This window comes from Metopolophium dirhodum, chromosome 5 (assembly GCF_019925205.1).
Source record: "Metopolophium dirhodum isolate CAU chromosome 5, ASM1992520v1, whole genome shotgun sequence".
NCBI classification, from domain to species: domain Eukaryota; kingdom Metazoa; phylum Arthropoda; class Insecta; order Hemiptera; family Aphididae; genus Metopolophium; species Metopolophium dirhodum.
In genome coordinates, this window is record NC_083564.1 from 39,166,273 (window position 1) to 39,192,181 (window position 25,909).

At 29.1% G+C, this 25,909-nt stretch overlaps 3 protein-coding genes across 6 annotated transcripts; 2 read left to right on the forward strand and 1 right to left on the reverse strand.

The window, feature by feature from the left end:
- Nucleotides 1-571: 571 nt before the first annotated feature.
- LOC132945733 (uncharacterized transporter slc-17.2-like) lies at nt 572-9,006 on the forward strand. Its single transcript, XM_061015486.1, is given in 10 exon segments — nt 572-590; nt 1,302-1,360; nt 1,362-1,502; nt 3,129-3,362; nt 4,978-5,167; nt 5,909-6,033; nt 7,118-7,267; nt 7,344-7,476; nt 8,035-8,279; nt 8,742-9,006. Coding segments are annotated over 10 exon segments (1,503 nt in total). The 3' UTR covers nt 8,949-9,006.
- A 3,299-nt stretch (nt 9,007-12,305) lies between these two features.
- On the reverse strand, nt 12,306-14,187 carry LOC132945446 (PRADC1-like protein). The gene is made up of 5 exons (XM_061015191.1): nt 13,811-14,187; nt 13,583-13,719; nt 13,366-13,484; nt 13,120-13,287; nt 12,306-12,961 (listed from the first exon to the last, which is right to left on the reverse strand). Exons 1-5 carry the CDS (start codon nt 13,884-13,886, stop codon nt 12,841-12,843), a joined length of 621 nt encoding a protein of 206 aa, XP_060871174.1. The 5' UTR covers nt 13,887-14,187; the 3' UTR covers nt 12,306-12,840.
- Nucleotides 14,188-17,438: 3,251 nt separating this feature from the next.
- LOC132945101 (venom protease-like) lies at nt 17,439-25,692 on the forward strand. 4 transcript variants are annotated; one of them, XM_061014739.1, is made up of 10 exons: nt 17,442-17,641; nt 18,093-18,244; nt 19,619-19,768; nt 19,865-19,992; nt 22,102-22,455; nt 22,574-22,721; nt 24,248-24,414; nt 24,581-24,682; nt 24,805-24,953; nt 25,025-25,692. In XM_061014739.1, exons 4-10 carry the CDS (start codon nt 19,893-19,895, stop codon nt 25,184-25,186), a joined length of 1,182 nt encoding a protein of 393 aa, XP_060870722.1. In that variant the 5' UTR covers nt 17,442-17,641; nt 18,093-18,244; nt 19,619-19,768; nt 19,865-19,892; the 3' UTR covers nt 25,187-25,692. The 4 variants fall into 4 exon arrangements, with proteins under 4 accessions (XP_060870723.1, XP_060870722.1, XP_060870719.1 ...); XM_061014736.1 differs by lacking the exon at nt 18,093-18,244; XM_061014737.1 differs by lacking the exon at nt 18,093-18,244 and having other exon boundaries at nt 19,673-19,768.
- Nucleotides 25,693-25,909: the final 217 nt, after the last annotated feature.

Below are 25,909 nucleotides of genomic sequence, written 5' to 3' on the forward strand. Positions count from 1 at the left end.
ACGATTTAATGAATAAGAACTTGAATGATGGAATAGTACTACTCATAACTATTCACTACCTACACAGTAACTCATACAAAAAAAAAATATGAAATAAAAAATAAATAACAAGTTGCTTTTATTTTGTTTGTTCTAACATTTTTTTTTGTATAGTTAGTTTGAAAATGTTATGATTTTAAATTTAAATATATTTCGTTTTGTTCTAGTTTTTGAAGGTATATTTTTTACACTTATGAGGAAATAAAATGGATGGAGTGGGCCGAATTCCCTTTTATGCAAATTAATATTCTTTATTTTATTTATATTAAGTACTTCAACTTTGAAAATTGTATTGTGTATTCGATAAATGCCAATCACACATTTTATTATATACCTAATATATTTTTTATAGTAACAATAATTAATCGTTACCTATAATATTAATTTGACTAAACATTTTTTAGTAGATAATTGATAATTGTATATATTATATCAGATATCTACAGAATTAAAATATTTCCGTGGTTACGGGTTATCGTAACGAACATTGTTTAATAGAACAATTAATTTCTGTATACAGTTGCCTTGCAAAATGTCCAATCATGTAGATCGTAAGTATACTTAACCTACGTCAGTGCGGCTAACCAGCCCAGACATTTACTATTTTTTTAGAAATCATGACAATAATACGCTTCAATTATCAATATTCAATAGATTTATTACTCAAATTTGTGGCGTATATAGGACTATAGGAGAGTGGATGCCATGTCTATTCGGTCATTGTCCATCATAGTAATGTTTTTGGTTTAATTAAAATATTATCTTTACGTCATAATTATAAACCCTATTCCGGCCACCTACATTTTTTGTAAAATCGAACAGAACCAAACGTGGATATAATAATAGGTGGGTACAGGGTTTTTCGTGGGGGGTGCTGAAATTATTTCCTCTAGTAATTGGTGACTATATTCCTCGACTTAACTATTTCCTATCATAGAAAATATTCTTAATATGCCTATGCTTCCTATACATCACCAAACAGGATAATGTTGATTTACGTTTTTTTAGTTTAAAATATATGTTATACATCTTACCTGAAATTAATAATTATAACAATATTTGTAAATAAATCAAACATTTAAACTAGATATCTAGGTGGCTAGGTATGTAGATTTTGTACACTCTTTGGCCAATGCGCTCGTCTATATTATATAGATGCAGCCGGTCTCACCTTATTTGCACTTTTTTATGTATTATTATATAATAATACAGTCGTTATATTTAAAATTTTACAATTGTATATGCGGTGTTTCTTTATTTAGATCTGGCCCCAAAGCCCAAGTTATGGGGTTCTTGCCGTTTGTCCATAGCGTTTTGTGTTTTTTTTGGCCGCTGTTCAGATGTCCATGCTCAGGGATAATCTCGGAATAGCGTTGCTGTGCATGTCGAAACCTATTGGGAACTTAACGTGCGAACTGAACCACGCCAAGGTGCCCACTCTGCCGTGGGTGGATTCGAAACAGGTATAAGTCACAATGGTCACATGATTCTCTTTATACTACATAAATAAAATATATGTATTTATGTACATTCTCGTCATTGAATTTCGTTTTAAATCCGTCGTAATACCTCTCTATAGTCTCCTCGACCCCTCATACCATAGAAGCATAGAACATTAATGTTCCATGCTCACATTTTTCCCCGGGAGAAATTAACACTATTAATTGACAACTATATAGTAGTTATAACAACAAAATCAGTGTCGTCATTAACTTAATGAATATAAGGATTTTTAAAATTGAATACTCGATTATATTTTATCGGCTGTTGTTTAAGTCTGTGATGGATTGAATATTTGTAATGATCTACAGTGGCACTTTGAAAAAAATATGGTATCACTTCACCAAAACCACCAACAACCAAAGTTTATAAGAAAATTAATTTGACCATGGGTATACGATTTTTACAATAATACCTCTTACCTATTTAGCTATATAAAAAATGTTTCGTCAGCCGTGATTCTCGCTATCGCGAGTATACTCGATAAATATTATTTTTATAATATGGACGTCGTGGGTATTATAATAATTAATAAACTTATAATTACCTAAAATTTAAATTGCTTATATAGGTACGTTACCTATACGTACATCATACATGGGCTAAACAACTTTTATTATTCTCGATGATAAAATTGAATTCATTCGGCATTATTTTAAATGTACATCTAATGTGAACTAAAAATAAATTTGCCCCCTCCCCTCTCTTTCAAATTTCATATACTTAACGGATGCCTGTAACCAATAAAAATAAAATTTATGTAAGAAAATAAAATAATATATAAATATTAAATAGGTAATAACTTATTACTATATTTATTACTAATTAGTATAATTGGTGAGTACTTGTAACTGCGAAACACAATACTGGCTACTCCGCATAATATTATTCTATTGTAGGTATATGTGGCTATGAGCCTATGACGGCTATGTATATTGTAATATTGTATATATAATATATTGTATAACTATATCCGACGAACCTGTAGTGAGTGCATACTCTGTACTCCCCCGTTGATACGCCATTGCCTACCTACCTTATAGTTATTAATATGGTTAGGAACTTTGTGTTTATTTTTCGTCTTATACTTGTACACATTGCGCTGACCAAAATACAAAACCGTTTGCTATGGCCAAACTATGGCTATTTAAGCAGTTACTTTTATTGATTTTTTAAGTATATAATTTTTTTTTTTATATTAGGTATACATATAGATAATTTTTTATAAATTTTTTTCGTTGTAATACTTGTAGGTAATTTTTATTTTACATTTTAGATTTCAATGAACATATTTTTTATTATTATTAAATAAACTACAAACGGGTGCGTGGTACATTCTTTTGCGCCAGTAATAGTGCAATACGTATAAAAGCATTTACCTAGGTAATATCGGCGGTAGATTTAATTGTTGGTGTTACAACGAGTCAACGAAGTACGAACGCGAACGTGATTTTTGCATTTTTTTAGAGTTTTCACTAAATAATAAAATAAATAAAAATCCATTACCTTGACCTTAAAGTTTTAAGTTATAACTATTTAATAATATTATTCTTATATTATGTATTTATGTGCACCCGTCAATGATACAGAATTGCGAGTTCGAATGGGACTCTGCGACCCGTGGACGAATTTTGGGCTCATTCCTGTACGGCTTTATATCAACAACATTGGTGGGCGGCATCATTTCAAACAATTACGGTGCTAAACTCCCGTTCATGGTCGCAGTATACGGAAACATCATATTTCATTTATTGTGCCCGACAGCTGCGCAGGTGCACACGGAATTATTTTTCGCGTGCCGTTTTATCCAAGGAATGTTCGCGGTAAAAAAGCGTCGTTGGTTAACGTATATATGTTGATGGTACCTACAATATACCATTGACAGCGCCTGCGAAAATTAAAAAAAAACATGCACGTGTGAAGGGGGTGGTACTGTGGTAGTGAGGCCAATAGGCTATAAGGCAGTCATTCTTAACCAGCTTGTGTAGTTGTATGTGGTAGGTACTTATAGGTCATAAATGCACGTAAACAAATAGTTTAAGAGGACGCTACCAATGCATTTGTTCATTGTTGTCTCCGTCTTACACAAGTACCTACGACATGTCAAATTTTCTTTCGCTAGTTTCAATACTGTACCTACTTACATTTTTAATTGTTCAATTATAAGAAATCCAAGTGCGTTATACCAATGAAAATTAGTACTGATATTAAGTATTAACAGTCAGTATGATACCTAAGTAGTGGTTAGTAAGTACCTACTAATAGATAAAGTTGTATATTCCTGTAACGGGCCGTATACATTATATTTTATATTATGTACATATACCTATGCTGACACGGTAATTCGTTGCTATTGCTAGGTTTTTGTGATTATGCGAGCAGTATATTGTATATTATCGGACCCTGCGTGCACCGTACGTAAGTGGATAATTTAACTTTAAAATATCAAAGTATTACAATCAATTAATACAAAATCCTAACTTAACCTAACCGTACTAAAATTCGATTAATAAAAAAAAAACAAACATACGTATGAATAGACAAAGAAGAAAAATAAGAAAATAAATGTAAAAACAATGCAAACAAATTTGTTCACCAAAACCGTGGTTCGAACTTCGAACTCAAGACCAATGTTTAAATCCCTTGTTTGAGAACCTCCTCGGGTTGGACCTCTTATTCACATTTTTCGCGACAAAATATAGCCTATCTTTTCTCCCGTGGTCTAATCTATCTCTGTACCAAATTTCATCGCAATCGGGTGAACGGTTTGGGAATACATAAAAAACAAAGGTGCAAACATTTTTTGTCTTATTATAGATATAGGTAATACTGTAATAGGTGCCTAAACCTAACTCATTTTCGTTATTTCACTGAATAAACGATATTTTATTTTATTTGTCCGTTATAGAGCCCATTTTTCACATTATTTAACTAAATATGTACTAACATTAATTATGGATCTTATTATATATTATTCATAATCAATAGTACTAGGTATATCAAAAACGTATGCATTTTAAATTCATAATTTCAATCGGCCGGTTATGCTGGCATAAGACTGAAAATTGAACACACTAAGTGCCTATACTTCTATGACTTCGTACACCATGTTTATAATATTGCTTTTAGCTTTATCTATTTGGCTCAACACGTGTCATTAGTTTCAAATTCATAAGTTGCAGATTTTATACTATATGCATAATACTACAATGTATTCATGATCTTAGAACACAAAAATGAAAAGAGATTAAAGTATAATAAAATATTGCATATATAAGATTAAAAATAATAGTTTTGTGCAACTTAACTCATAATGTAGGTATATGTTAAAATACGAAGAGACTAGAGAGAGTGCATATAATAAATTAGCGCGTCCTATCCGCATACATATAAATTGTACAATATTATACAGTTATTGCACCCGTCACGATTTTACAGGGCTTGTTGGCTGGTCCGTTTTTCGAATTGTTCAGCGCCTGGATGTCCGAGGACGAGGCGTCGTTTCTGCTCAGTTTTGGCTTCAGCGGTTATGCGTTTGGAACTATTATAAGTTACCCGATGAGCGGCTCATTGTGCGATTCCAATATTAATGGTTTCGGGGGATGGCCTCTAATATTTTACGTACCAGGTAAATGATACCGTTACTGCGGCAGATATAAAGCATCTTATAGATACAGATTGCTGGGTGGTAAATGGTACCGGAGTCAATAATTTCTGCGGACTATTTCAATATGACAAATTATTGGGAGGATTGGTAAATGTGCCGACTTTAGGTTAATGTAAATACTAGACTGGGGAAAATGCCGCAGTTTCCACCCCCCCCCCCCCCCCAAATGACGCCACTGCGCTCAGAATCTAAAATGTTTATTATACGTGTAGCGATTGAGTCAATAAATTAAATAGAAAAAAAAATTAAAAATATTGATCATAACAAAAATTATTTTATTTATCAAGTCTACACGCTGTATATACTGCCTATAGTGTCGATTGTTCATACATATTATACTCCGGCCCACGAGAGTCCATCCAGCGGCGTAATTAGGGGGATTAGGGGATGGATCCCCTCAAAACTTTTTTTACCATTAACATTTTGATCAAAGTATTGATAATGACCATTCATGTTTGCTAAAAACGTATATCCCGCCCCAAACCAAATTCCTAATTACGCCACTGAGTCCATCGTAAACCGCGTATCGATATAGTAATACGCGACGTCTGTTTTCTCCCTCCATGATGCCATTTCGACTATTCGGCAACGTGCCGATGCGCAGCAACGGACGCGTTTTTACGTATGGACTCTCGTGGGCCGGAGTATAGGTACATATAACTAGGTCTGTTATACATAGTATACAATTGTGACATATTTCAGCGACTATATCCATTTTGTTCCTATTCTATTGGCACCGATATTTGTACGACGTACCCGACAATCACCCTAAAATATCTCCGGAAGAATATGAATACCTATTACAAAACGTTGGTATATCCGAAGAGGTAACTATTCTATATTACTACCACATTTATAATATGTATAATATATAGTTAATATATAGAGAATGGCGTGAGTGTGCGATTCTGGACATAGATACTTAGGTAGTTAGGTATATGACCTAACGACCACTACGTTTTTATCATACATATAGAATACAATTTTTATACATAATATAATTTTCTAATTAGTAATTACGAACGAATCAATAGTGCTGATATATGACAAGAGTCCAAATTTGAAATTATTTCGGTCATTATTATTACTTACAGTTATACCGTGTATCTCGCCGTTCTAATAAAACAACGATTTTCGAAGACTGTCCTCCGGGATATGCAAAACGAAAAAGATATCAAGTAGACGAACCTCCTCCCCACACTACGACTCCGCAATTCAAGCACTGAATGTACGCTGTGCTCACGGTCTATTCTATAGAATTTGAAAATAAAATTTTATATTTTAGATGCCACCTTAATTAAAATACTACTATTCTACTGCCCGATACCTATTCAGAAGGGGTTGATATGGTGTATTATATCAAAAAAAAAAAATGAATTCATGGAAATAATTCTCAGGCCTTGTAGAATTTTCGGATTTTCATAACTATTTCTTATCTGAAAGAAAAAGACAACCTACAGGCTGCATCAGCATCGTAATCCGATTTTTATTTTATTTCAAATTATATAAATAATCATTATTTTATATAATAATTTGTAAAAAAACACTAAAAAATGTATTATTTTTGAAGACATTATAAAGATTGAGATTAATATATTGAAAAACGAAGTTCGATGCGGCCTGTATAGAATATTACTCTCTTTTAGTTAACAAAAAAAAATATCAAATTTGATTGATTCTACAGAACAGGATCATTATTCCCGTAGAGCGTATTTTTGTGTATAAAATTACATTGGCACCGATCGCTTTAAGATTAAATTTAAGATGAAAATTTTAAACCGTAGGTGTGACTAAAAATGCCTAAGTAATGCCCCTTAAAAGTTAAAATATGAATGTATGAAACCATCTCCTCCTAACCGTTATTTTAATAATTGTTTAATACATTTTCAACTCACTCCCGTGATGTTTTAGCCACCAGTAATACCGTGGTTGTCCATATTTACATCATTGCCATTTATCGCGTACATACTGTGTTACTCGGCATTTTTGTGGAACGTATTAACCATAATGAACAACATACCAATGTTTTTGCAAACCATGTTGGGTATCCAAACCAGCGAGGTGAACTATACATTATGTTATGATTGATGGAATTGTAATTTTAACTCTGCTGTTTGTCTAATATTATAATTTTCAGAGTGGATATTTGTATTGCATACCATTTATCTTGACGTTTTTAACGAGAAATTTTAACGCTACAACATATATAACAGTCAAAAACTTTTCCGGACTGTCACATACCGTGTGCCGAAAACTATACTGTTGTTTTGGTAACGTACTTATTTGAAATTTATGACTAATAAGTAATATTACTATACTGCTTGAACATTACTTTAAACATTATATATAGGCGCCAATACGTTTTAGATTTTATACTTATATTTATATGAGTGCAATTTGAAAGATATGGTCATATGGATTTAATTTGTAGAGGGTGTTCCGTGAGCCCATATTATTTTGTATTTTATTGTTATTCCATTAAAAAGCTAACACAGAAAATGGGAACCTTTAAAAGTTAAAATTCATAAAAATGGAAAATTCGTTAAGAATTTTTATCCAATTACTACAGTAATCGGTACAATATTGGTATAATATATTGGTTAGGTGTATTTGTAATTTGTATATATTATATTATGTTTTACTAGAAAACATAGTTGTGATCGATTTAGGTTGATATTGGAAAACACTGAACAAATATAATATTATGCAGCATTAGGCACCTATTGTAAATCAATAAATTATGAAAATTTTAATAACATATATCTACCTATAATATACTAATAACATATTATATTTTATGATATCATGTACTATTCATTCGATAACAGGGTGTTTAATGGTTATTATATCACTATTGAGCATAATTTTTGAAGAAAACATCACCAAATTGCATGCCATCGTCGCAATATCAATAAACTTGGCTTTAGGTGATTTCGCTTACAGTGGAGGCTTCTTTCCAACACTCCTCGATTTGGCTCCAAATTACGCTGGTTTGTTGTCCGGTGTGTCAACGTTTATCGCATTCTTGGTTGCCAGTCCATCAACTTTAGTCAACAGCATCATTATTAAACAAGTTCGATAAAACTATAATTACTAACAAATGTATATTACATTTTGTTTAAATGGTTAATAATTACTATACAGACTATATAGTTACATCGCATACAAAGTTTTACTAATAATTATCCTAAATTTGTTTATTTTTTTCTATGTCTAGAGGAATTGTTTAGACTTCTAATTCTAAATATGAAAAACAATACAATTATTGTTTCCCACCCATTGAAAATATAGTTATCAATATCAATTCAAATAATAATGCATTTTATAAATATTAGGGTAATATTAGAATTAGATAATTCGTTTTTATATTATATTACTTTATGAGGTACCGCCATTGGGCAAATTCCCCTTCCCGCCAATCAAATCTTATACAATTTGCTTATTGCGTATAACTTAAAATACAAATTGTAAATATATCAAAATTTGTTTTAATAATAAAAAAATTAGATTACCCAACTTCTTTTATATTTTACAGAACACCAAGGAAGAATGGAACATTGTTTTATGGATAATTGTAGCCATGTTTACGTTCATAATGTTCTTTTATTTAATATTTGGATCAGCGACATTGCAACTATGGTCAATTGGCAAACTAGAAGTTCCCGAAAGAGGAATATTCCGGTCAACAATATATAACGCATCTAGAAATATGTCAAATATACGTCCTTCGTATATATTTTAAAATTAAATGTAATTTTCAGTTGCTATAACATAATACATATATAATAATACAATAACTACACTGTATTCTAAGCATTTTACACACACCAAAATGTATGAACTCATGTTTAGAGCATTAGGTACTCATTAATCGGAGTCATTATTGTGTTTCTATTAAACATAACCTACCTACGTCCAACGTACCATTACTTTAATCTTTAATCAACCAACTGTGGATATTAATATTGCAATTTGAATCTTATTCATTCAATTCAAAATTTTGTAGGTAACGGTGTTGTACCTAACAGTGGCGGTTATACATGCTGTTCAAGGGAGGGGTGAAAATAAAATCAACCCTCCCACCCCCCTCATAGCATTTTTATATATATAGTATATACATATATTTCAACTTTAAAAACAACACTACCTATTTAATATGGCATAAATTCACTTTAGCTACGCCCTGCATTTTTTTTTTTTTTTGAAACTTACATATTTCAACGAGCTTAGAACGATGGTGCAAAAATAAATTGTGGAAATTATTTTTGAAGTTATATTCTTCCAAAGTTTGAGATTTTACGTACTTTACTGTAACACCCAGCGCCTATAACGAATTCTGAATTTTTTTTTACGTATTTTAATAAGTTAAAAATGAAGATGAAATCAGTAGTATATTTATGTTTACCGGACATTCTTTTTCAATTTGTTTGATTTAACATAATATGTAGTTAAGCATGCTGAAAGCGATAGTGAAGTCAGCATTTTCCGGTCGAACTTAGTTCTGGAGTTTTAGCTATTTGAAGTCATTCAACGTGGTTTTACATAGTAAGTCTAGGGATATTTTCGATTTTAATTGTCCGAGCAAGTAACCACGCCGGTCGCCGGGCGTATATGAAAAGGTACGTAAAAAAACCAAAATTTGTTATAGGCGCTGCGTGCGGCTGTACCTACCTAATGTACAGTGTTGTGCGCATGCATATAAACGTAAAATCGCAAACTGTGGAAGGATTCAAGGATATAATACATTAATACTTCCAAAATTATGATTCCCGCAAATTATTTTTTTCATCTTCGTTCTTAACTTGTTAAAATACGTATGTTTTAAGAAAAAATTAATTCTAAGTGGCTTAAGTGAATTTGTTCCTCAATATATTGTTTAGGGCAGCATTTCTAGCCTTTCAGCGTTAGGGAAAAGCTATCAATGAATCGCGTAAACTTACCTCGTGCATCACAATATTATATTAAATTTGTTGATAACATTTCTGAACATTTTGCTTAATAACTTCAGTTCTATTTAATGCTGGTTCAGACAGGACAAGAAAACAAATCAAAATATAAACTAAACTTTTCCCAACACAAACGGGAAAATCTAAGTTGACAAGTTGTTTTTAAAAACAAACACAACACAAGCACCAGAGTATGTGTAACCCGGTGTAACAGATTTACTAGAAATTAGGAAAAAGCACCTCTCAATAGAAGTCAATATTCGGTAGTAGTCATAATTCAGTAGATTTAAAGTTATAAGTACTATATGGCTATAATAGGGGCCGACGGGCCGTCTTAGTGTGTTACATGGGTTTATCTATATGGTAAACCTTGTTGTTTGAGCATTAGTCATGGTGGTAATCGGGGAGGGGGGGGGAGGTCCATCCCCCACCAAAGTCTGTGAAGCTCCATCCTTTTTAGTTTTGCAGAATCGAAGCCCCCCCGCTCACATTGATGTTAATAATGTTAGCCCCCCAGAAATTTTAATGGATTTCCGCCTATGTAGTTTGAGATATTGAACATTTTTACCTATTTATTTTACAATATCTAGATTCTGAGCGAAGCGATGAATGTATTGATTTTACAATGATGTGTGTTTTTTTTTTTTTATTTTTGTGTCAGTCATCACCTTTTAGGACAGTAAAAGTGCTTGGATATTCTTCAACAGTAACTTTTCTGATAGGAAAGTTGGTACTTTGGGGGGTCAAAAGTAAAAATTTCCCAGTAGTTTTCAAAAGCGACGTGAAAAACAAAAGAAAAATTAAGGAAAAACGGGAATTTATACGCAAAATCTGTTTTCGAGAAAATCGATTTTTGTTTTTGGTGTAACTCTAAAACAAATGACTGTAGGGACATGAAATTTTGACTGAATGTTTATATTAGCATTTTCTATACACAATAATATTTTCTAAATATTTTGACTTATATTGAGCTGTTTACGGGCATTTTCAGTTTTCATTTTTTTTAGTTTTTTTTCTATAAATATCAATATAATTTTATCTGTTGAGTAAAAAAGCTTGAAAATTTAATATAAGGCTCCTAGGTTATTGTTTCAAAGGCAGATGAAAAAAATTGAAAATCTTTAGTTTTATTTATAAGCATTTAAAGTTCAAATTTTGACAAAATACTGAAAAATCACAAAAATTAGCAAATTATTTTGAGTTGAGAATTCATAAAAATTTTTATTTTTAAATCTAAGATTTGAAAATGTAATATAAAATTACTCATAAGTTTGTCTACCTTTATCAAAAAAAAAAACATCTACAAGAAACTCAAATTAAATTTTTATGAGCATCTGAAATTTATATTTTTACAACATTTGATATTCACTCGAATTCTCATGTAACAATTTTCTTATTTTATTGTAATTAAAAACAAATGACTGTAGATACTTGAAAATTTCACTGAATGTTTCTATAAGCATTTTCTATACACCATAAAATTTTGAAAATATTTTGACTCTTTTGAGCCTTTTACGGACATTGTCAGTTTTCAATTTTTTTAGTTTTTTTTTTCTATAAATATCAATAAAATTTTATTTGTTGGGTAAAAAAGTGTGAAAATTTAATATAAGGCTCCTGATATATCGTTCTAATAGCAGTTGAAAAATATTAAAAATACATAGGCACAATTTTTTTTTATAAACATTTAAAGTTCAAATTTTGACAGCATTTATCAAATTTATAATTTATTAATTATTTTGTAGTTAAAAATGTATAAAAAGAAGATTTTGAAGTAGAGATGACATTTTTATATATTATTATGTGGTAAAATCTTCAGGTTTTTATTAGAGGGGCCCCCCTCCCCGCTGCTCCTAGGATTATTTGTAGTATTATTTAGTAACATAGGTAGGTATTGCTGATATGCCAAAAAATAGTTTTTTAATCAACTCAATCCTCAGATATAGATATTGTTGTTAAATGTTAACACACACTACACAACACTTAATAACATTTTTGTGGCATAGATTTGAAAAAAGTTAATGTACATTGCTGATTTTCCTTGGCTGGATATAATATAATATAATAAACTATTATAGATTCAACATTTCATCATTCAAGTACTAAATGTAAAATCCAAATAATTTATTTGGTTAATGAAAATAAATTAAAAATTATATTAATCTAATATATTTATTAAAATGCAATAAAACACTATTTATTATATAAATCTAATTGGTAATTTTATGATGTGATGTATTATTATTAATTACATTTATTTATCATATTGATATCATAATTTATTTGTCACCGTTTAGAATCTTTGTTAGCCACCTGGTTAACTATTATTGATTCAAATATACAATTAAATATTAAATATAAAAAATGAACGGTTACCTCAAATATTATGGTTAAAAATGACATTTTTATGTCATAAATAACTCCCTGTTTGATATAACCCTGTAATAAATAAACCGAATAATGTTATACGTCTGTACAAACTACAAAATAAATTGTAGGTAATTATTGCTAAAAATATTTCAAAATTAGGTCCACAGTTTTCTGCAATTATATTCTAATACGTGAGATTTCCGTTCAGTCATTATTCGCTATTAAATGAAATAATATCAAAACATAATGATTAAACATTAAAACTATACGATAACATGGAGGGATTTTCAGTCTAGAATTGAATTGAATGTATAAGATTCAAATTGTTATCCACGGTGGTTGCTTGATTTCATGTAACGGCACATAAGTCATGTTTAATGGAAACACAATGGGCAGTTCTGACATCATGAGTTCAGACATTTTGGTGTGTATTAAATGCCTAGAACACAGTATAAATATTGTATTATTATATATTAAGTTTAAATAAATATTTCAATTAAAATTATATATTATGTCATATTATTGTCTACATTTTAATTTGGTGTTTAAAATGCAAATTAAAGCAAATATTTTTTCATTTTTAATGAAACAACTTACCCAGATTTTCCAACAAGGAAACCAGCTGGGATGTTGGCAGACATTTCACTTTCATCATCAATCATGTGTATATAAGCTGTATCATCATAAATGTTGTTGTCTGTGATAACGATAGCTCTTGCTCCAGATATTTCTGATATCACAGTTTTCTTTAAGAAGCTACACACACTGTTTTGTAAAATTTGTTTTAAAAATGTTCATTTGGTGTTATCATTTATTAGTGTAAAATAAAATAGATATAATTACCCTCTTTTCACAAACGCTACATTCCCTTCAAGTTGCTTTGCATTTTTTGGCATTTCGCAACCATGGTGAGGGTCGACAAGTACCAATTTTGTTTTTTTGGCTGGAAACTTTTCCTTGTCCTTAACAAACAAAAAATAAATCAGGATTTCATATTTACACTCTATAAAACACTAATTTTGACCAAAATTGAGCTTATTAGTAAAAGGTAATTATTTACAAAAGGGATGCCAAAGCTTTTGGCAGGTCTTATGCGATATGTAAACTGTAGTTCTGGAGGATGAGTAATCTCAAAAAATATATCGCCTCCGTATTCAAATTCTTTGATGTCGACAATGGTCATGTCTCCATTTGTGACTGGAAAAAAAGTATAAAAACATTATGCCATTATATTATTGTAACTATCGATATTGATAATATTTAAATAACTGGACGCCGAGGAGCTTACAATAAATGTTAAAAACCAACAAGACGCATAGCAGAAAAGTGTTTACGATAAAGACAGCTTTTCGTATTGAAATCATTTTCGTCACTACGGCACAACAGCTAATAAAATGGTTCGTCGATATACAACTCTAAAGCGATCGCGTCCTTTTTTGTGAGCATTTTTAACATATGTTAGCATTCTATAATCCGAGTGGTTAACTATTATTCAGTATTTATTAAGCAAACAAAAAAAAACCAAAAGAACACCTTAAACAAATGAAATACACACACGATAGTAAAGTTGTACACTTGTACCACTAACTATATTATTATTATGAGTAAAAAAAAAAAATATACTGTGGTTGTACGATACACGTTAGGACGACGTGCCGCGATGGTTATCACGTTCATCATCACCTTATCGTGGCATTTCGCCAAATAATCTGATAACGCCTACGTGTTATCTCTACTGGCGGATGCGCCAAAGACGTCATTATGATCTATTATAATAATAATTATTATTATTTATTATGCCCATGGGATGCGTGATGGTGAAAATACTGGCAAAACGATCTCGGAAAGTCGGAAACATTCTGCAGTCTGCACTCTGGATCCGATAAATCATAATTGTAATGACAAGTTTATTCATCACATATTCACATGGTGCAAAAACTAAAGGCGAAGAAATTTAGAAAAATGTCATACATTGGTAATCATTCAAATTAGTTAGGTACTACAATTGATTATGAATACTAGACATTACTAGTACTACAAATATTTACAAAAAATAATTATGAAATTCATATATGGTGGTAATGGGGAAACGTACAGGTACGAGGTACGTATCTACAATTAAAATACAATTAGCAGGTTATAGATCTTAGATTTTTAATATTTTATTTATGTAGGTAAATTGGTTTTAAAGTATTTTTTAACCTTTTAACCTAACCTATACAGATATAATGTGTAATATAAGCTTTGTGTTGCAAGCGAATACAAATTATCGCTAACTAGGTATTCGCTTAGTGTGTAACTATAGCTATAGCTGTTCAAATGCAACATCAGATATCTACGAAAACTCGTAAAAATTTCAAGTCCCAAAAAATAATATTTTTGAATTACAATTAAATAACTAAAATCGATATTCTTTGCTTAAACAGTTTCGTCTAAATTTGAACTTCAGATGTATATGAAAAAAAAATGTTGAAAATATATTTTTTAGCTCAGGGGTGTCCAACCTTTTGTGAAGACTGGGCCACATACTTTTTTATAATAATATATTCAAATTGAATGATTAAATTATATTCTATAATACAACAACACATTTTTTTTATAATTTTACTATAAGCAGAAATATTTGTATTGATAAAAGACACAAAATATTGCTTTTGGAGCCAATAAAGATAAAACACTATTAAAGTTTATCTTTATTTGATTTATTTGATTTATTTTGTAGTTTTATATTCTTAAAATACATTTTTCTCGTAATATTAATATATTATATATTTATATACAATTAATTAATGGTTTTTAAATTGAAGTGAGGGCCGCATCAATATCTACCACGGGCCGCGGGTTGGACACCCTAGTTTTAGATTTTGAAATTTCAGTAAGAACTATTTTTATGAGAAATTGTTTATTACATTTTCAAGCCATTTGACTTTTTTATTGATACATTTTTTTTATCAGTTATTATTTTAGACAGTTATTATAGTAAACATTTAAATAATTGTAAATAATACAAAAATAATCAAAATATTAAAAAAATTATAAAAGTAGGAAAATAGAAAATTGTAAATATCTACCGTTATTTGTTTTTGAATTACCTATAATTTATAACAAAATAAGAAAATCAATTTTGCCAAAAACTGGTTATTTGTCAAAATGCTCGTTAAACCATTTCTTTAGTTAGGTATTTCAAATTATTTAAATTTGTAAGTACTGGGAATTATTTACTTTTGCTTGAAAACAAAACAAAAATCCATAAAAAATATGAGTAATTCAATATTTTAGACAATTATATACCTAATATTTTGTTTATTAGTATAAACTCGTTTTATATTCCGGGAGTCGGGATATGGTATGATAATATTATTGTTTTATACTGTTGTATCGGCAGAACGGATCCATCATGCTTTTATGACTGCAATGTTATTGTATATGTATTTAGTACCTTGACTACTTTATCCAGACTGACAAACCGTCCCCGCTCAGAATTGTTTTTCGTATACAATGATATGATATAATTGAATTCAAATTTAATACAATCCATTATACAGTGACCCACTTGTAACCTACTGTACAGCAGAGTGACATCCACTTACCTGCTTTTTTATTTTTCATTTTTTTGTATCTGTCATCACTTTTTAGGACAATAAAAATGCTTAGATTTTCTTCAACGGAATCTTTCCTGATAGAAAAGTGAATCCAGTTTGTACTTTGGGGGGGGGGGTAAAAAATTCCAAATAGTTTTCAAAAGCGCCGTGAAAAACAAAAGACGAATTAAGGCTTTACAATTTAATAGACGGCTCCCAATATATTGTTTCAAAGAAAGATCAAAAAGTCTATATAAATAGTCTATATGATGTATAAATTGATCTATTATACAATTATTGATGTTATTTGTAAAAGTTAAAATAAACAAAATATTTAACATCTTATTATTGTAAAATAGATCATTTTTCAGGATGTTATATTCTTGGACATCTATAGGAGGTTTTGGTTGATGCATGGTACAGTGGGATAATAGTATATAATATAATAATAATATAATTTATAAACTATAAACTATACTTGATCAAGTTATGTTTTTATTCACACATATTATAGGTAGGAGGTAGGTACCTACATTAAAGATATTAGATAGCTACTTCTTTAGTAAAATCATCTAAGCAACATTATAATCAAATTAAATAAATAATGTTTACTGATTAATTAATATTTACCTATCAAATGTTTTAGCTAATGCATTTATAAATATTTTTTATTTTCCAAATCGCTATCAGCATAATATAATAATATTTCCCAAAAGATAATGAAAATTGAAAGTATTATTATTTTTTATCGAGTACTATTAGGAATATGTACTACGTATATAGTCAGTATTTTATGTTATGTTTTTAAAATGTGCTGATCATTTTCTAATTTATTATTGTTGATTTTATAACACATAAATTATTTCCATATAAAATAAATGTTCAACATAATTAACCGATTTTAATAGTATTTGAAGATATTTTTCAACAATGTTCTAACATTTTTCGACCAAAAGTTAAATACCTATTCTTTTGTCTTAATTCTTACCCTTACTTAGGCCTCAAATTTTGTACATACCAACGACTTATCTTTTATTGAAAACAAAATTATTTTCGTGACGTAGTGGGGTTACCACATAATATTCATCATATGTTTCTTGTTAAGATATTAAGTTTAATGTTTAAACTACAATTTAGAATATATAATCAATTCGTGTTATTATTATGATTATTATTATTAATTATTATTATCTGTTTTCAACAAATTTTTCTTTATACATAAACGGGAACCTGTTTTCAAGCTATAGCGCTACTAACTAATATACGTGTAACTAAAATCATATTAGTCGACCGGTTTTGAACAAAGCGAATCGGAGGTGGGATTTGCAACTACTGATGAGCATAATGCATATTAATAATTTATTAAATTACCTTATTCTATTAGTATCTCTTTTGACGTATGACTGATAACTTGTTCATAGTTCTTACCTTTCGTACAAGGTACAACTAATTTAAGTTAGACAAACTACGCTGTTATGTATTATATTTCTATAAAAAACACTACGTTGGAATAATAGAAGTCACCAACAAATTAACAGGTAATAACTACATTTCTGTTATATTGTGTACAACGTATTAATATATCAATTGATGATAAAGTAGTATTTAAAAAATAATTTCACTCACGAGTGTATTATTTTAAAGTTTTAAATTATATCTACTCATTTTATGATACAAAAACATCAAAATTAAAAAAATCACATAGGCGTTTGATATGTTCTCATATAAATTACTCGAACGAGCCTTTAATTATTATACCTATATATTTTTTCTATACTATTCAAAAATATATATAACAACTGTATAACACTGTAAAAAAGAAGAAAAACAAATATTTTTAACTTTAATTTCTTTGTTTGCTTATCAAATTATTTTTACCTTGAAATCATGACCTAGACCTTCAATGTGGACTATAAGTTTACGATATTGCTAATAAATATTAGATAAATAATTAAATATAACTTATATTGATTTTCACCATTTTAATAGGTAATTTGCTGGTTGGAATATACATAGGCGTAATTAAATGTTTTAACGGAGCCATTATAGTAGGTGTAGCAGGTCACCTTTAACTTCAATAGGCTAATATTACAAAAATGACAAATATAATATCTCCTTCATTACATACTTTTTTATAGTTAGTAAGTATCTACTGATCAACTTTTTTATTTTGTTATACATTTATACATTATGTCTTCATCACTGTGAGCACTAACTTAAGTAGTACATACTATAGTTACGTGTAACTAATTAATTATATTTGTCTCAGAAACAATTTCAATACCATTTTAATATTACATAAAATTATAAAATATAAAAGTATAATAGGTAAATGTTGTCCGCGTTAGGTTAATGATATTTTAATATTTATTTTCTTAAAATATTGGACTAGAAAATTATTTCTACACTTGAGTATACATATAATAATATATGAATACTTATGTATTTTTTGTGTGTACCTATCTACCTGCTAAAACTAATAATCCAGTTGGTTTATTTTAATTAATTTCAACAAAATTATGTATATATTTTTGATCTTATCTTTGATAACTGATAAGTGATCAATTTTATCAATAAATTATGAATATTTAGTAGTTTAATTTATTAATTGGTTATAAATTTACTTTCCCCAAATATTTAAGTGACGTGAACAATAAAATACAATTTATATGTAGGTACTTTGACTATCTTGTTAATTAAAATACCATAGGTACGTGTGAACAATATAATATATCGTAGGTAATAAATTGACATTATTACGTTTATGTAAAATAAAACGGAGAAAAAGTTATGGACGAAGGGCACAAAAATTGCGGTTAAACATGTATAATGGTTATGCGCATAATTAATTCACCGATTAATTGTTTGTTTTTTACCATTAATTTGATACTCACAAAGGTATCTAGAAATTAATCTAGTTAAGAGGACTTGCACCCACATGACGTGTAACACGACAACAGTATGTTGTTTCCGTGTCTACGACTGTACGACATAGCAAATGTTCGTTAGCTAGTTTCAATAAGGTCCCGTCAGTTTTGACATTACAGGGAATCGACCTATTATCAAACTTTTAAATAACAACATTATCTGTGTTCCCTCGTTAGTTTTTTACGATATTTCAATTTTTAAGTGAGTTATAATGGTATGTAAAACATTAATAATTGAAAATGCTCATAATTAACTTAAAAATTAAAATTTCGTGAAAAATTAACGAGAAAACGCAGATAATGTTGTTACCTAAAAGTTTGATATTTTATAATAACCAATTGAGGGGCTATCGAAAAACTCGGAAATCTGAAAAAATAATAATTATTATTATTAAAAATAAGTATATATACCTACGTATTATAAGACATATTATTAACCAGGGATTGGTTTTATGTATTTTGTTGACGATAGGTATACCTAATGATCAATGCTACCTAATTAGTTAGACATATTGTTATGCTAATCCTATTGTATTATTATTTAGTTATAAATGATCCTGAAATGTAAATTAATAAAAATCATTATAGGGATTACTTTGCTGACGACGTATAGGCCACGTATATTTATTATTTTAAATATAGATTACCTTCGATCAGACGTAATCAATGCCCATGAACACGTTTATCACGTAATTATAGTCACAGCTGCAGCATAATCAAGAAGTATAAACACCGAAGGTAAAATAAATCTTTGATTATTGAGTTTAGCACGGCGTGGGCAATTTAAATATTTAATTATACCTACACTTATATGTTTTATTTTTTTGTGTTTAGGTACACAGTTTGATCTTCTTTATTGAACATGGACCGAGGTAAATTAATTATTTGTATGGTATTCGTGTTCAGTCTGGGGATTGGCAGAGACAGGAGTGTGGAGGCTCAAAACTCACAAAACAACAATGGTGAGTGTTTTTTTTTTTATTACAAAATATAGATGTTTATGAATCTATATATAAATGGCTATATGTATGTGTGGTTATGTAGTTAAATTATTCAAAAACTGTCTGACCAATTTTGATGGAAATTTCATAGATTGTTCTTACAGATATCAGAAAATCTGTTTCAAATGATATAATCTTTTCTTTAAATAGATGTTGATTTTTGTTTGTTTATATATTTTATTTACAAAAATATTTTTGATTAATTTGAAAAACAATATTACGAGATAAAACGAGACTATGTGTTCACCTTTGGGAATTTGTGTTTCTGCACACTTTACTTACCTTAAAACGAGTCGGCTTTGTATTAATAGTAATAAATAATTTACTATAGGTTGTATACTAGTATCATACTATCACACATTTAAAAGAACCAAGGCACAAGACTACTCGTATAAATATATTTTTAAAATTAAAATTATTATTTAGAAATAAATAAGTATTAGGTACCTATATAGATTTAAAGATTTTTTGAGCAATGAATGTAACTTTTCAATATTGGTAGGTAATCTTATTGTTATGTAACTAAAATGTTTTATTTCATTGACTATTAGTTAAATAAAGCTAGGGTTCATATTATGTTAATTATGAAAACAATTACAATCTTCGTTAGGCGAAAACATTATTGAAATTTGTTAAATTTGATCTAAGTTTATATTCCATTAAACAATTCCCTATAAGCACTTTATTAGCGAAGTTTATAATACCCCGAGGGAAAGTCAAGATGATTATATCCTTAAAGCCGTATTCATCAGTGTGATAAGAAATTAAGAAGATGAGAACTCCCTGAAAACATTATCACCTTTGAGTAGACTCTGAATTCTAATCTTGTGATTATTAATAAATCACCGTAGGTACCATCACTTTAAAGTTAGTATAATTCATAAAGAATTGGAGTAAGTAGGTAACCGCTCTACTGTACAGTATACTTATAGGTATCAATCGACTGTACTTCGCTATTGAATATTGAGTAAGTCTCTATAATGTAAGTGTTAGGTTAGAATTCTTAAGAATTCAATGATAAATCGCTACATACGAAATACGATTCTGAGCGAAGATGGTCTATATTACTAATTATATCTTATGGTATAATTATATAACTATTATAGTCATCTGTTTTATGATTAATATGACAGCAGGTGGCAATGACAATGGTACACTTGAAACCTACTTTACAGTATGTAATGCACAGTATGAATTCCCTGGATTTATGTTAAGTTAACTTTACATAAATTCAGGTACAGGGCTGGACTGGGTCAATAATTTCTACCGGGAAAATAAAAAAATCGGACCACTTAGGTATATCTATAAAAACAACCAAAAAAAAAATATAATATATTTTCATATAAAATTATTGTATATTATTTTGAGAATAATTTGAACATAAATTAACTTCTCTTCTACAATATTGATAATAGGTGTGTTTACTTTCAAACCGCTCAATAAACCATATTATTGGAAATACAAAAGTACATTTTCATAGAATTTTTCAATACTATTCATACCCCATAAGACAATAATATGAAACAACACACAAGCATCTATTTTTGACAATTTATACATTTTTTCATATCTATTTTGAGGAATTTCGTTAACACTAAATAGTTTTATAATACAATAGCATTAGAAAAGTGTCTGTCGACAGGATGTGCCTTAACCGATATACCTAAAAAAAACGTCCCTACGAGTACAAGCGGCCCAATCCAAACAAGCGGCCCACCGGGAAACTCCCGGTATCCCGCCTGCCCAGCCAGCCCTGTTCAGGTATATAGCTGGTAGCCAATATTAAACCAGTTAAACTAATAAAGAAATGAAGTATGTCTTTACACACTTTTCAAAAAATGTATGTATTATAATAATAAAATTCCGTTAAATCTGAATCTAATAATAATAAAATTTACTCAAGATATTTTTTAAAAGAATTGTAAATTGCAGACCAATATTTATTTGATAAATGAACAACAATACTATAACAATTTACAACAATAATAAATTACTCAATTATTCAATTATATTTTGTTTTATTTAATTTGTTTATTTAAAAATAATTTACCAATTTCTTTAAATTTTTAGAATGTTTCACGCCAAATGATCTTAACGGCAATTGCATTAACATAAAAAGATGCTCAACGTTACTTTATCTATTACAAAATCAGAGACACAATGCTTCTATTGCCACATTTCTCAGAAACTCTATGTGTGGATATGAGGGTAAAGACCCTAAGGTATGCTGTCCATTGGAGAATGAACCTACTTCAACTACCTACGCCACTGAAACTTCTCAAAGAATAACTACTCCCAAACCTGATTCAACAGGATCAGCAATTTACGAAACAGTTTCGTCAATCAAATTGCCGTCTCAAAAAACTTGTGGACGGTCCAATTCTACCCACGTTCGAATTGTCGGAGGAAATCCTGCTGAATTAGGTAACCTATACGTTTTTAAATTGTAATTTTTTTTTAAATTCCACAAAATATATACTTTGAAAATTATATTAGGTTTAATGAATTATAATTACAAATATTGACTTTTCAATGTATTTAGGTGCTTGGCCCTGGATGGCAGCACTTGGGTATCAAGATCTTAATAGGCCAACTACCGAATACCAATGGCTGTGTGGCGGTGCCTTGATATCAGATAGATACGTATTAACAGCTGCCCACTGCACCGTCGGTATTGGAAATCGAAAATTGTAAGTGTTAATAATATGTTCATTCAGTCTATAAATTATGTAGTTGAAAATTGTTTCTTTTTGTTTACAATATTTTTACATAGTGAGTATCTTATTAGTTATTATATACCTATGATTCGTATGTCCTTAATGTTTTTGAGACAAGAATATTATAATACCTATGTGCCTATGTGGAAATGTTATTAAATCGAATGTGTCAAAAGCAGGTTACATACTATTGTACTATTGATGTACGACGTATACGTACGTGCCACTACTCACTACTCACATACAATATTCACTGTCCATGTCTAAATACACGTTGACAAGTATTTACTTGTATAAATATGATTATAAACTTTACATATTAAGTGGTAGCATTGGTTGTAGTGTTATATTATAGGTAATCACTAATCAATGATATTTCTTACAGAGAAAACGCCAACGATAAATATATTTCGTGGTACTGCTTCTTCGGATATCCTTATACCGGTAATTAGAATAAAAATTCCGACCCTAAGAAAAAATATCCCCATACTACAATATTACTCACGACTACATGCAAATGGTTGAACAAATATTTTTTAAACGTTAATAATTAGTATCTATAATTATAACATTATTAATATTTATTTACAAATACGTTAATATATTATATTATTTTATAGTATTATATCATTCAAAAAATTAATATAATATATAATACTATAAATAATTTTCGAAAAATTAACATCGTAATTTAAAACATTATTATATAATTTTTTTAAATGATATAATACAGTAGGTATAATTTAATATAATATACGTATTTGTAATTAAATATTAATAATGTGGTAATTATAGATACTAATTAACGTTTAAAAAATATTTGTTCAACCATTTGCATGTAGTTGTGAGTAATATTGTAGTCTGGAGATTTTTTTCCTAGGGTCAGGGATTTTTTTCCGGGGATTTTTATTCCGCTATTCCCTTATACCACCTCGAGCTTAAATTGAAAAATATTTGTAGGTTTGGCTGGTTTGGGTACACATTATATAAGTGTTTTTATTGTAATTTCTATGTAACAAATCAAAAATTTCTTTAGGTTGGTACATATAATATAAAAAAAAATATTTTGTACTGTGTGATAATTTTAACTGCAGTTTTACTATTTTGAATGACATCAAACATTTTATATTTTATATTTCAAAGCTGAATATTTTCTTAACATTTTCAATATGTACCTATTTAAGAATCTAATTTCGAACAACTATCGAGTAGTCAAAAAAGTAAAACACCCTATTACAAAACATGGTTACTAGAAATCAATAATATATTCAATAGATTATAGGCAGTAGGTTGATTCTATAATATTACTATACCACTTACCTAATGTTAGTATTGTATCATTGATTTTATAATAGACTATTGTCAATTGTCAAACGTATTTATTCAAACTAATATTGAACATTATTATTATTAAAAACGATGTATTAATTTATATAAAATTTATTTTTGATAATAATTAAATATCAAATATCGTAGCTTTAAATTATTTAGTTTTTCAGGGCTGTTGCGCATTTAGGTGATTTGAACTTAGATCCTAAAGTGAGGGATGGATCTGGACCAATAGATGTTGCAATTTCACGTGTAATAACACATGAACGGTATAACGCACAAGAATACACCACTGATATTGCATTATTAAAATTAGAAAACAGTGTTAGATTCAATCGTAAGTATTTTCAATATTTACTAATTATTTAGTCTCTAGTATAATAGGTACATTTATTAATTCTCTAGGGGTGTCAAGATACCTATTAGTTATATTATTACTTAACATTTCAAATACATAGAATCACTTATATATTATACATAAACAATACATTTTTTTTTTTTAGAATTTATTCAACCCATCTGTTTACCCATCTTATCACATCATAGAGCCAACAAGTTGGTTAAATCTGTACCGTTTGTTGCCGGATGGGGTTCCACATCATTTCGTAAGTAATCAAATAATAAATAAATATAGAGTATAGGTAAAATTAAGAGGAATTACAGCATATTAAAATATTAATGTATATTCTATAAATTTGGTCTTAATATTATTATATTTATTATTTAGGGGGACCAAGTTCTACTCATCTAATGGAAGTTCAAGTACCCGTGATGGACAATTCGGAATGTAAACGAGCGTTTGCCAACAAGAAATCAGTTATCGATGATAGAGTGTTGTGTGCTGGTATCTTAACAGGCGGTAAAGACGCTTGTCAGGTGCTGATTAAAAACTTTATAATTTGTACCATGCATTTTTAATATGTTTATAATTTTGATTGTTATTTCAGGGAGATTCTGGAGGTCCCTTAATGTGGCCAAGTGGTAGTCAATATTATTTAGTGGGTGTTGTGTCTTACGGATTTAAGTGCGCTGAACCAGGTTATCCGGGTGTATATACTAGGGTGGCATCATTTGTCGAATGGATCGCAGATAACATGAACTACAGTTAAATTGTATTAAATGATGCTGTTTAATAGACAACTTTGTGCAATTGGTTTATCTATTTACTATTACAGCAAATTCATAATTTCTCAGATAACTACCTACTTAATTTTAACATCAATTGTTTTAAAAATTATAATATTTGTATTCTAATTTTAATAGTTTATTTTAAAATATTAAGCAGGTATGTCAGATTCAGGTATTTCACTTTAAAGCGATATGTATACCTAGTACCTATTTTATTAAACATGATAAATTGAGTTTCATGATTTATAAATTTCAAGATTTTACCGTGAAATAATTTATTTTTTAAATAAATTCTTCCAATAAATATAAAAATAAACATTTATATAATAATACTCCAATATATTGGATGATCTGATGATTTAAAGTTTTACGTATTAGCATATCCATAAGCATAAGTCCACCTATAATATTGTCACTGCCTGTATAGTGTAAATATAACCTAACAATTTAACCTACATCAATACAATAAACTTAAAAATATAATATACATGAAGTTTTATGATCATTAAATTTATATACCAGGTACATATTATTATAGTGGTAACAGCTAACACCAATTATAAGTACGTGGCAGGTATAGTACCTATTTATCATCTAATACTCAATATCATACGAGTACCCTTAAGTAGCGACGAATGCAGATATATTGAGTAGGTATTACAATTTTCTTTTTTGAGTTCTTAGTTAAATATCACATGGGTATA

Bases quoted from the DNA above. Each gene is read 5' to 3' on its own strand.
- LOC132945101 (XM_061014740.1), top strand. From the start codon at position 19,893: ATGGACCGAGGTAAATTAATTATTTGTATGGTATTCGTGTTCAGTCTG. The intron at 24,683-24,804 runs GTAAGTAATCAA...TTTATTATTTAG, and splicing joins ATGGGGTTCCACATCATTTC to GGGGACCAAGTTCTACTCAT. The intron at 24,954-25,024 runs GTGCTGATTAAA...TTGTTATTTCAG, and splicing joins GCGGTAAAGACGCTTGTCAG to GGAGATTCTGGAGGTCCCTT.
- LOC132945446 (XM_061015191.1), bottom strand. From the start codon at position 13,886: ATGATTTCAATACGAAAAGCTGTCTTTATCGTAAACACTTTTCTGCTA. The intron at 13,485-13,582 runs GTAAATAATTAC...TTGTTTGTTAAG, and splicing joins AAAGCTTTGGCATCCCTTTT to GACAAGGAAAAGTTTCCAGC. The intron at 12,962-13,119 runs GTAAGTTGTTTC...ACTGTGTTCTAG, and splicing joins TTCCTTGTTGGAAAATCTGG to GCATTTAATACACACCAAAA.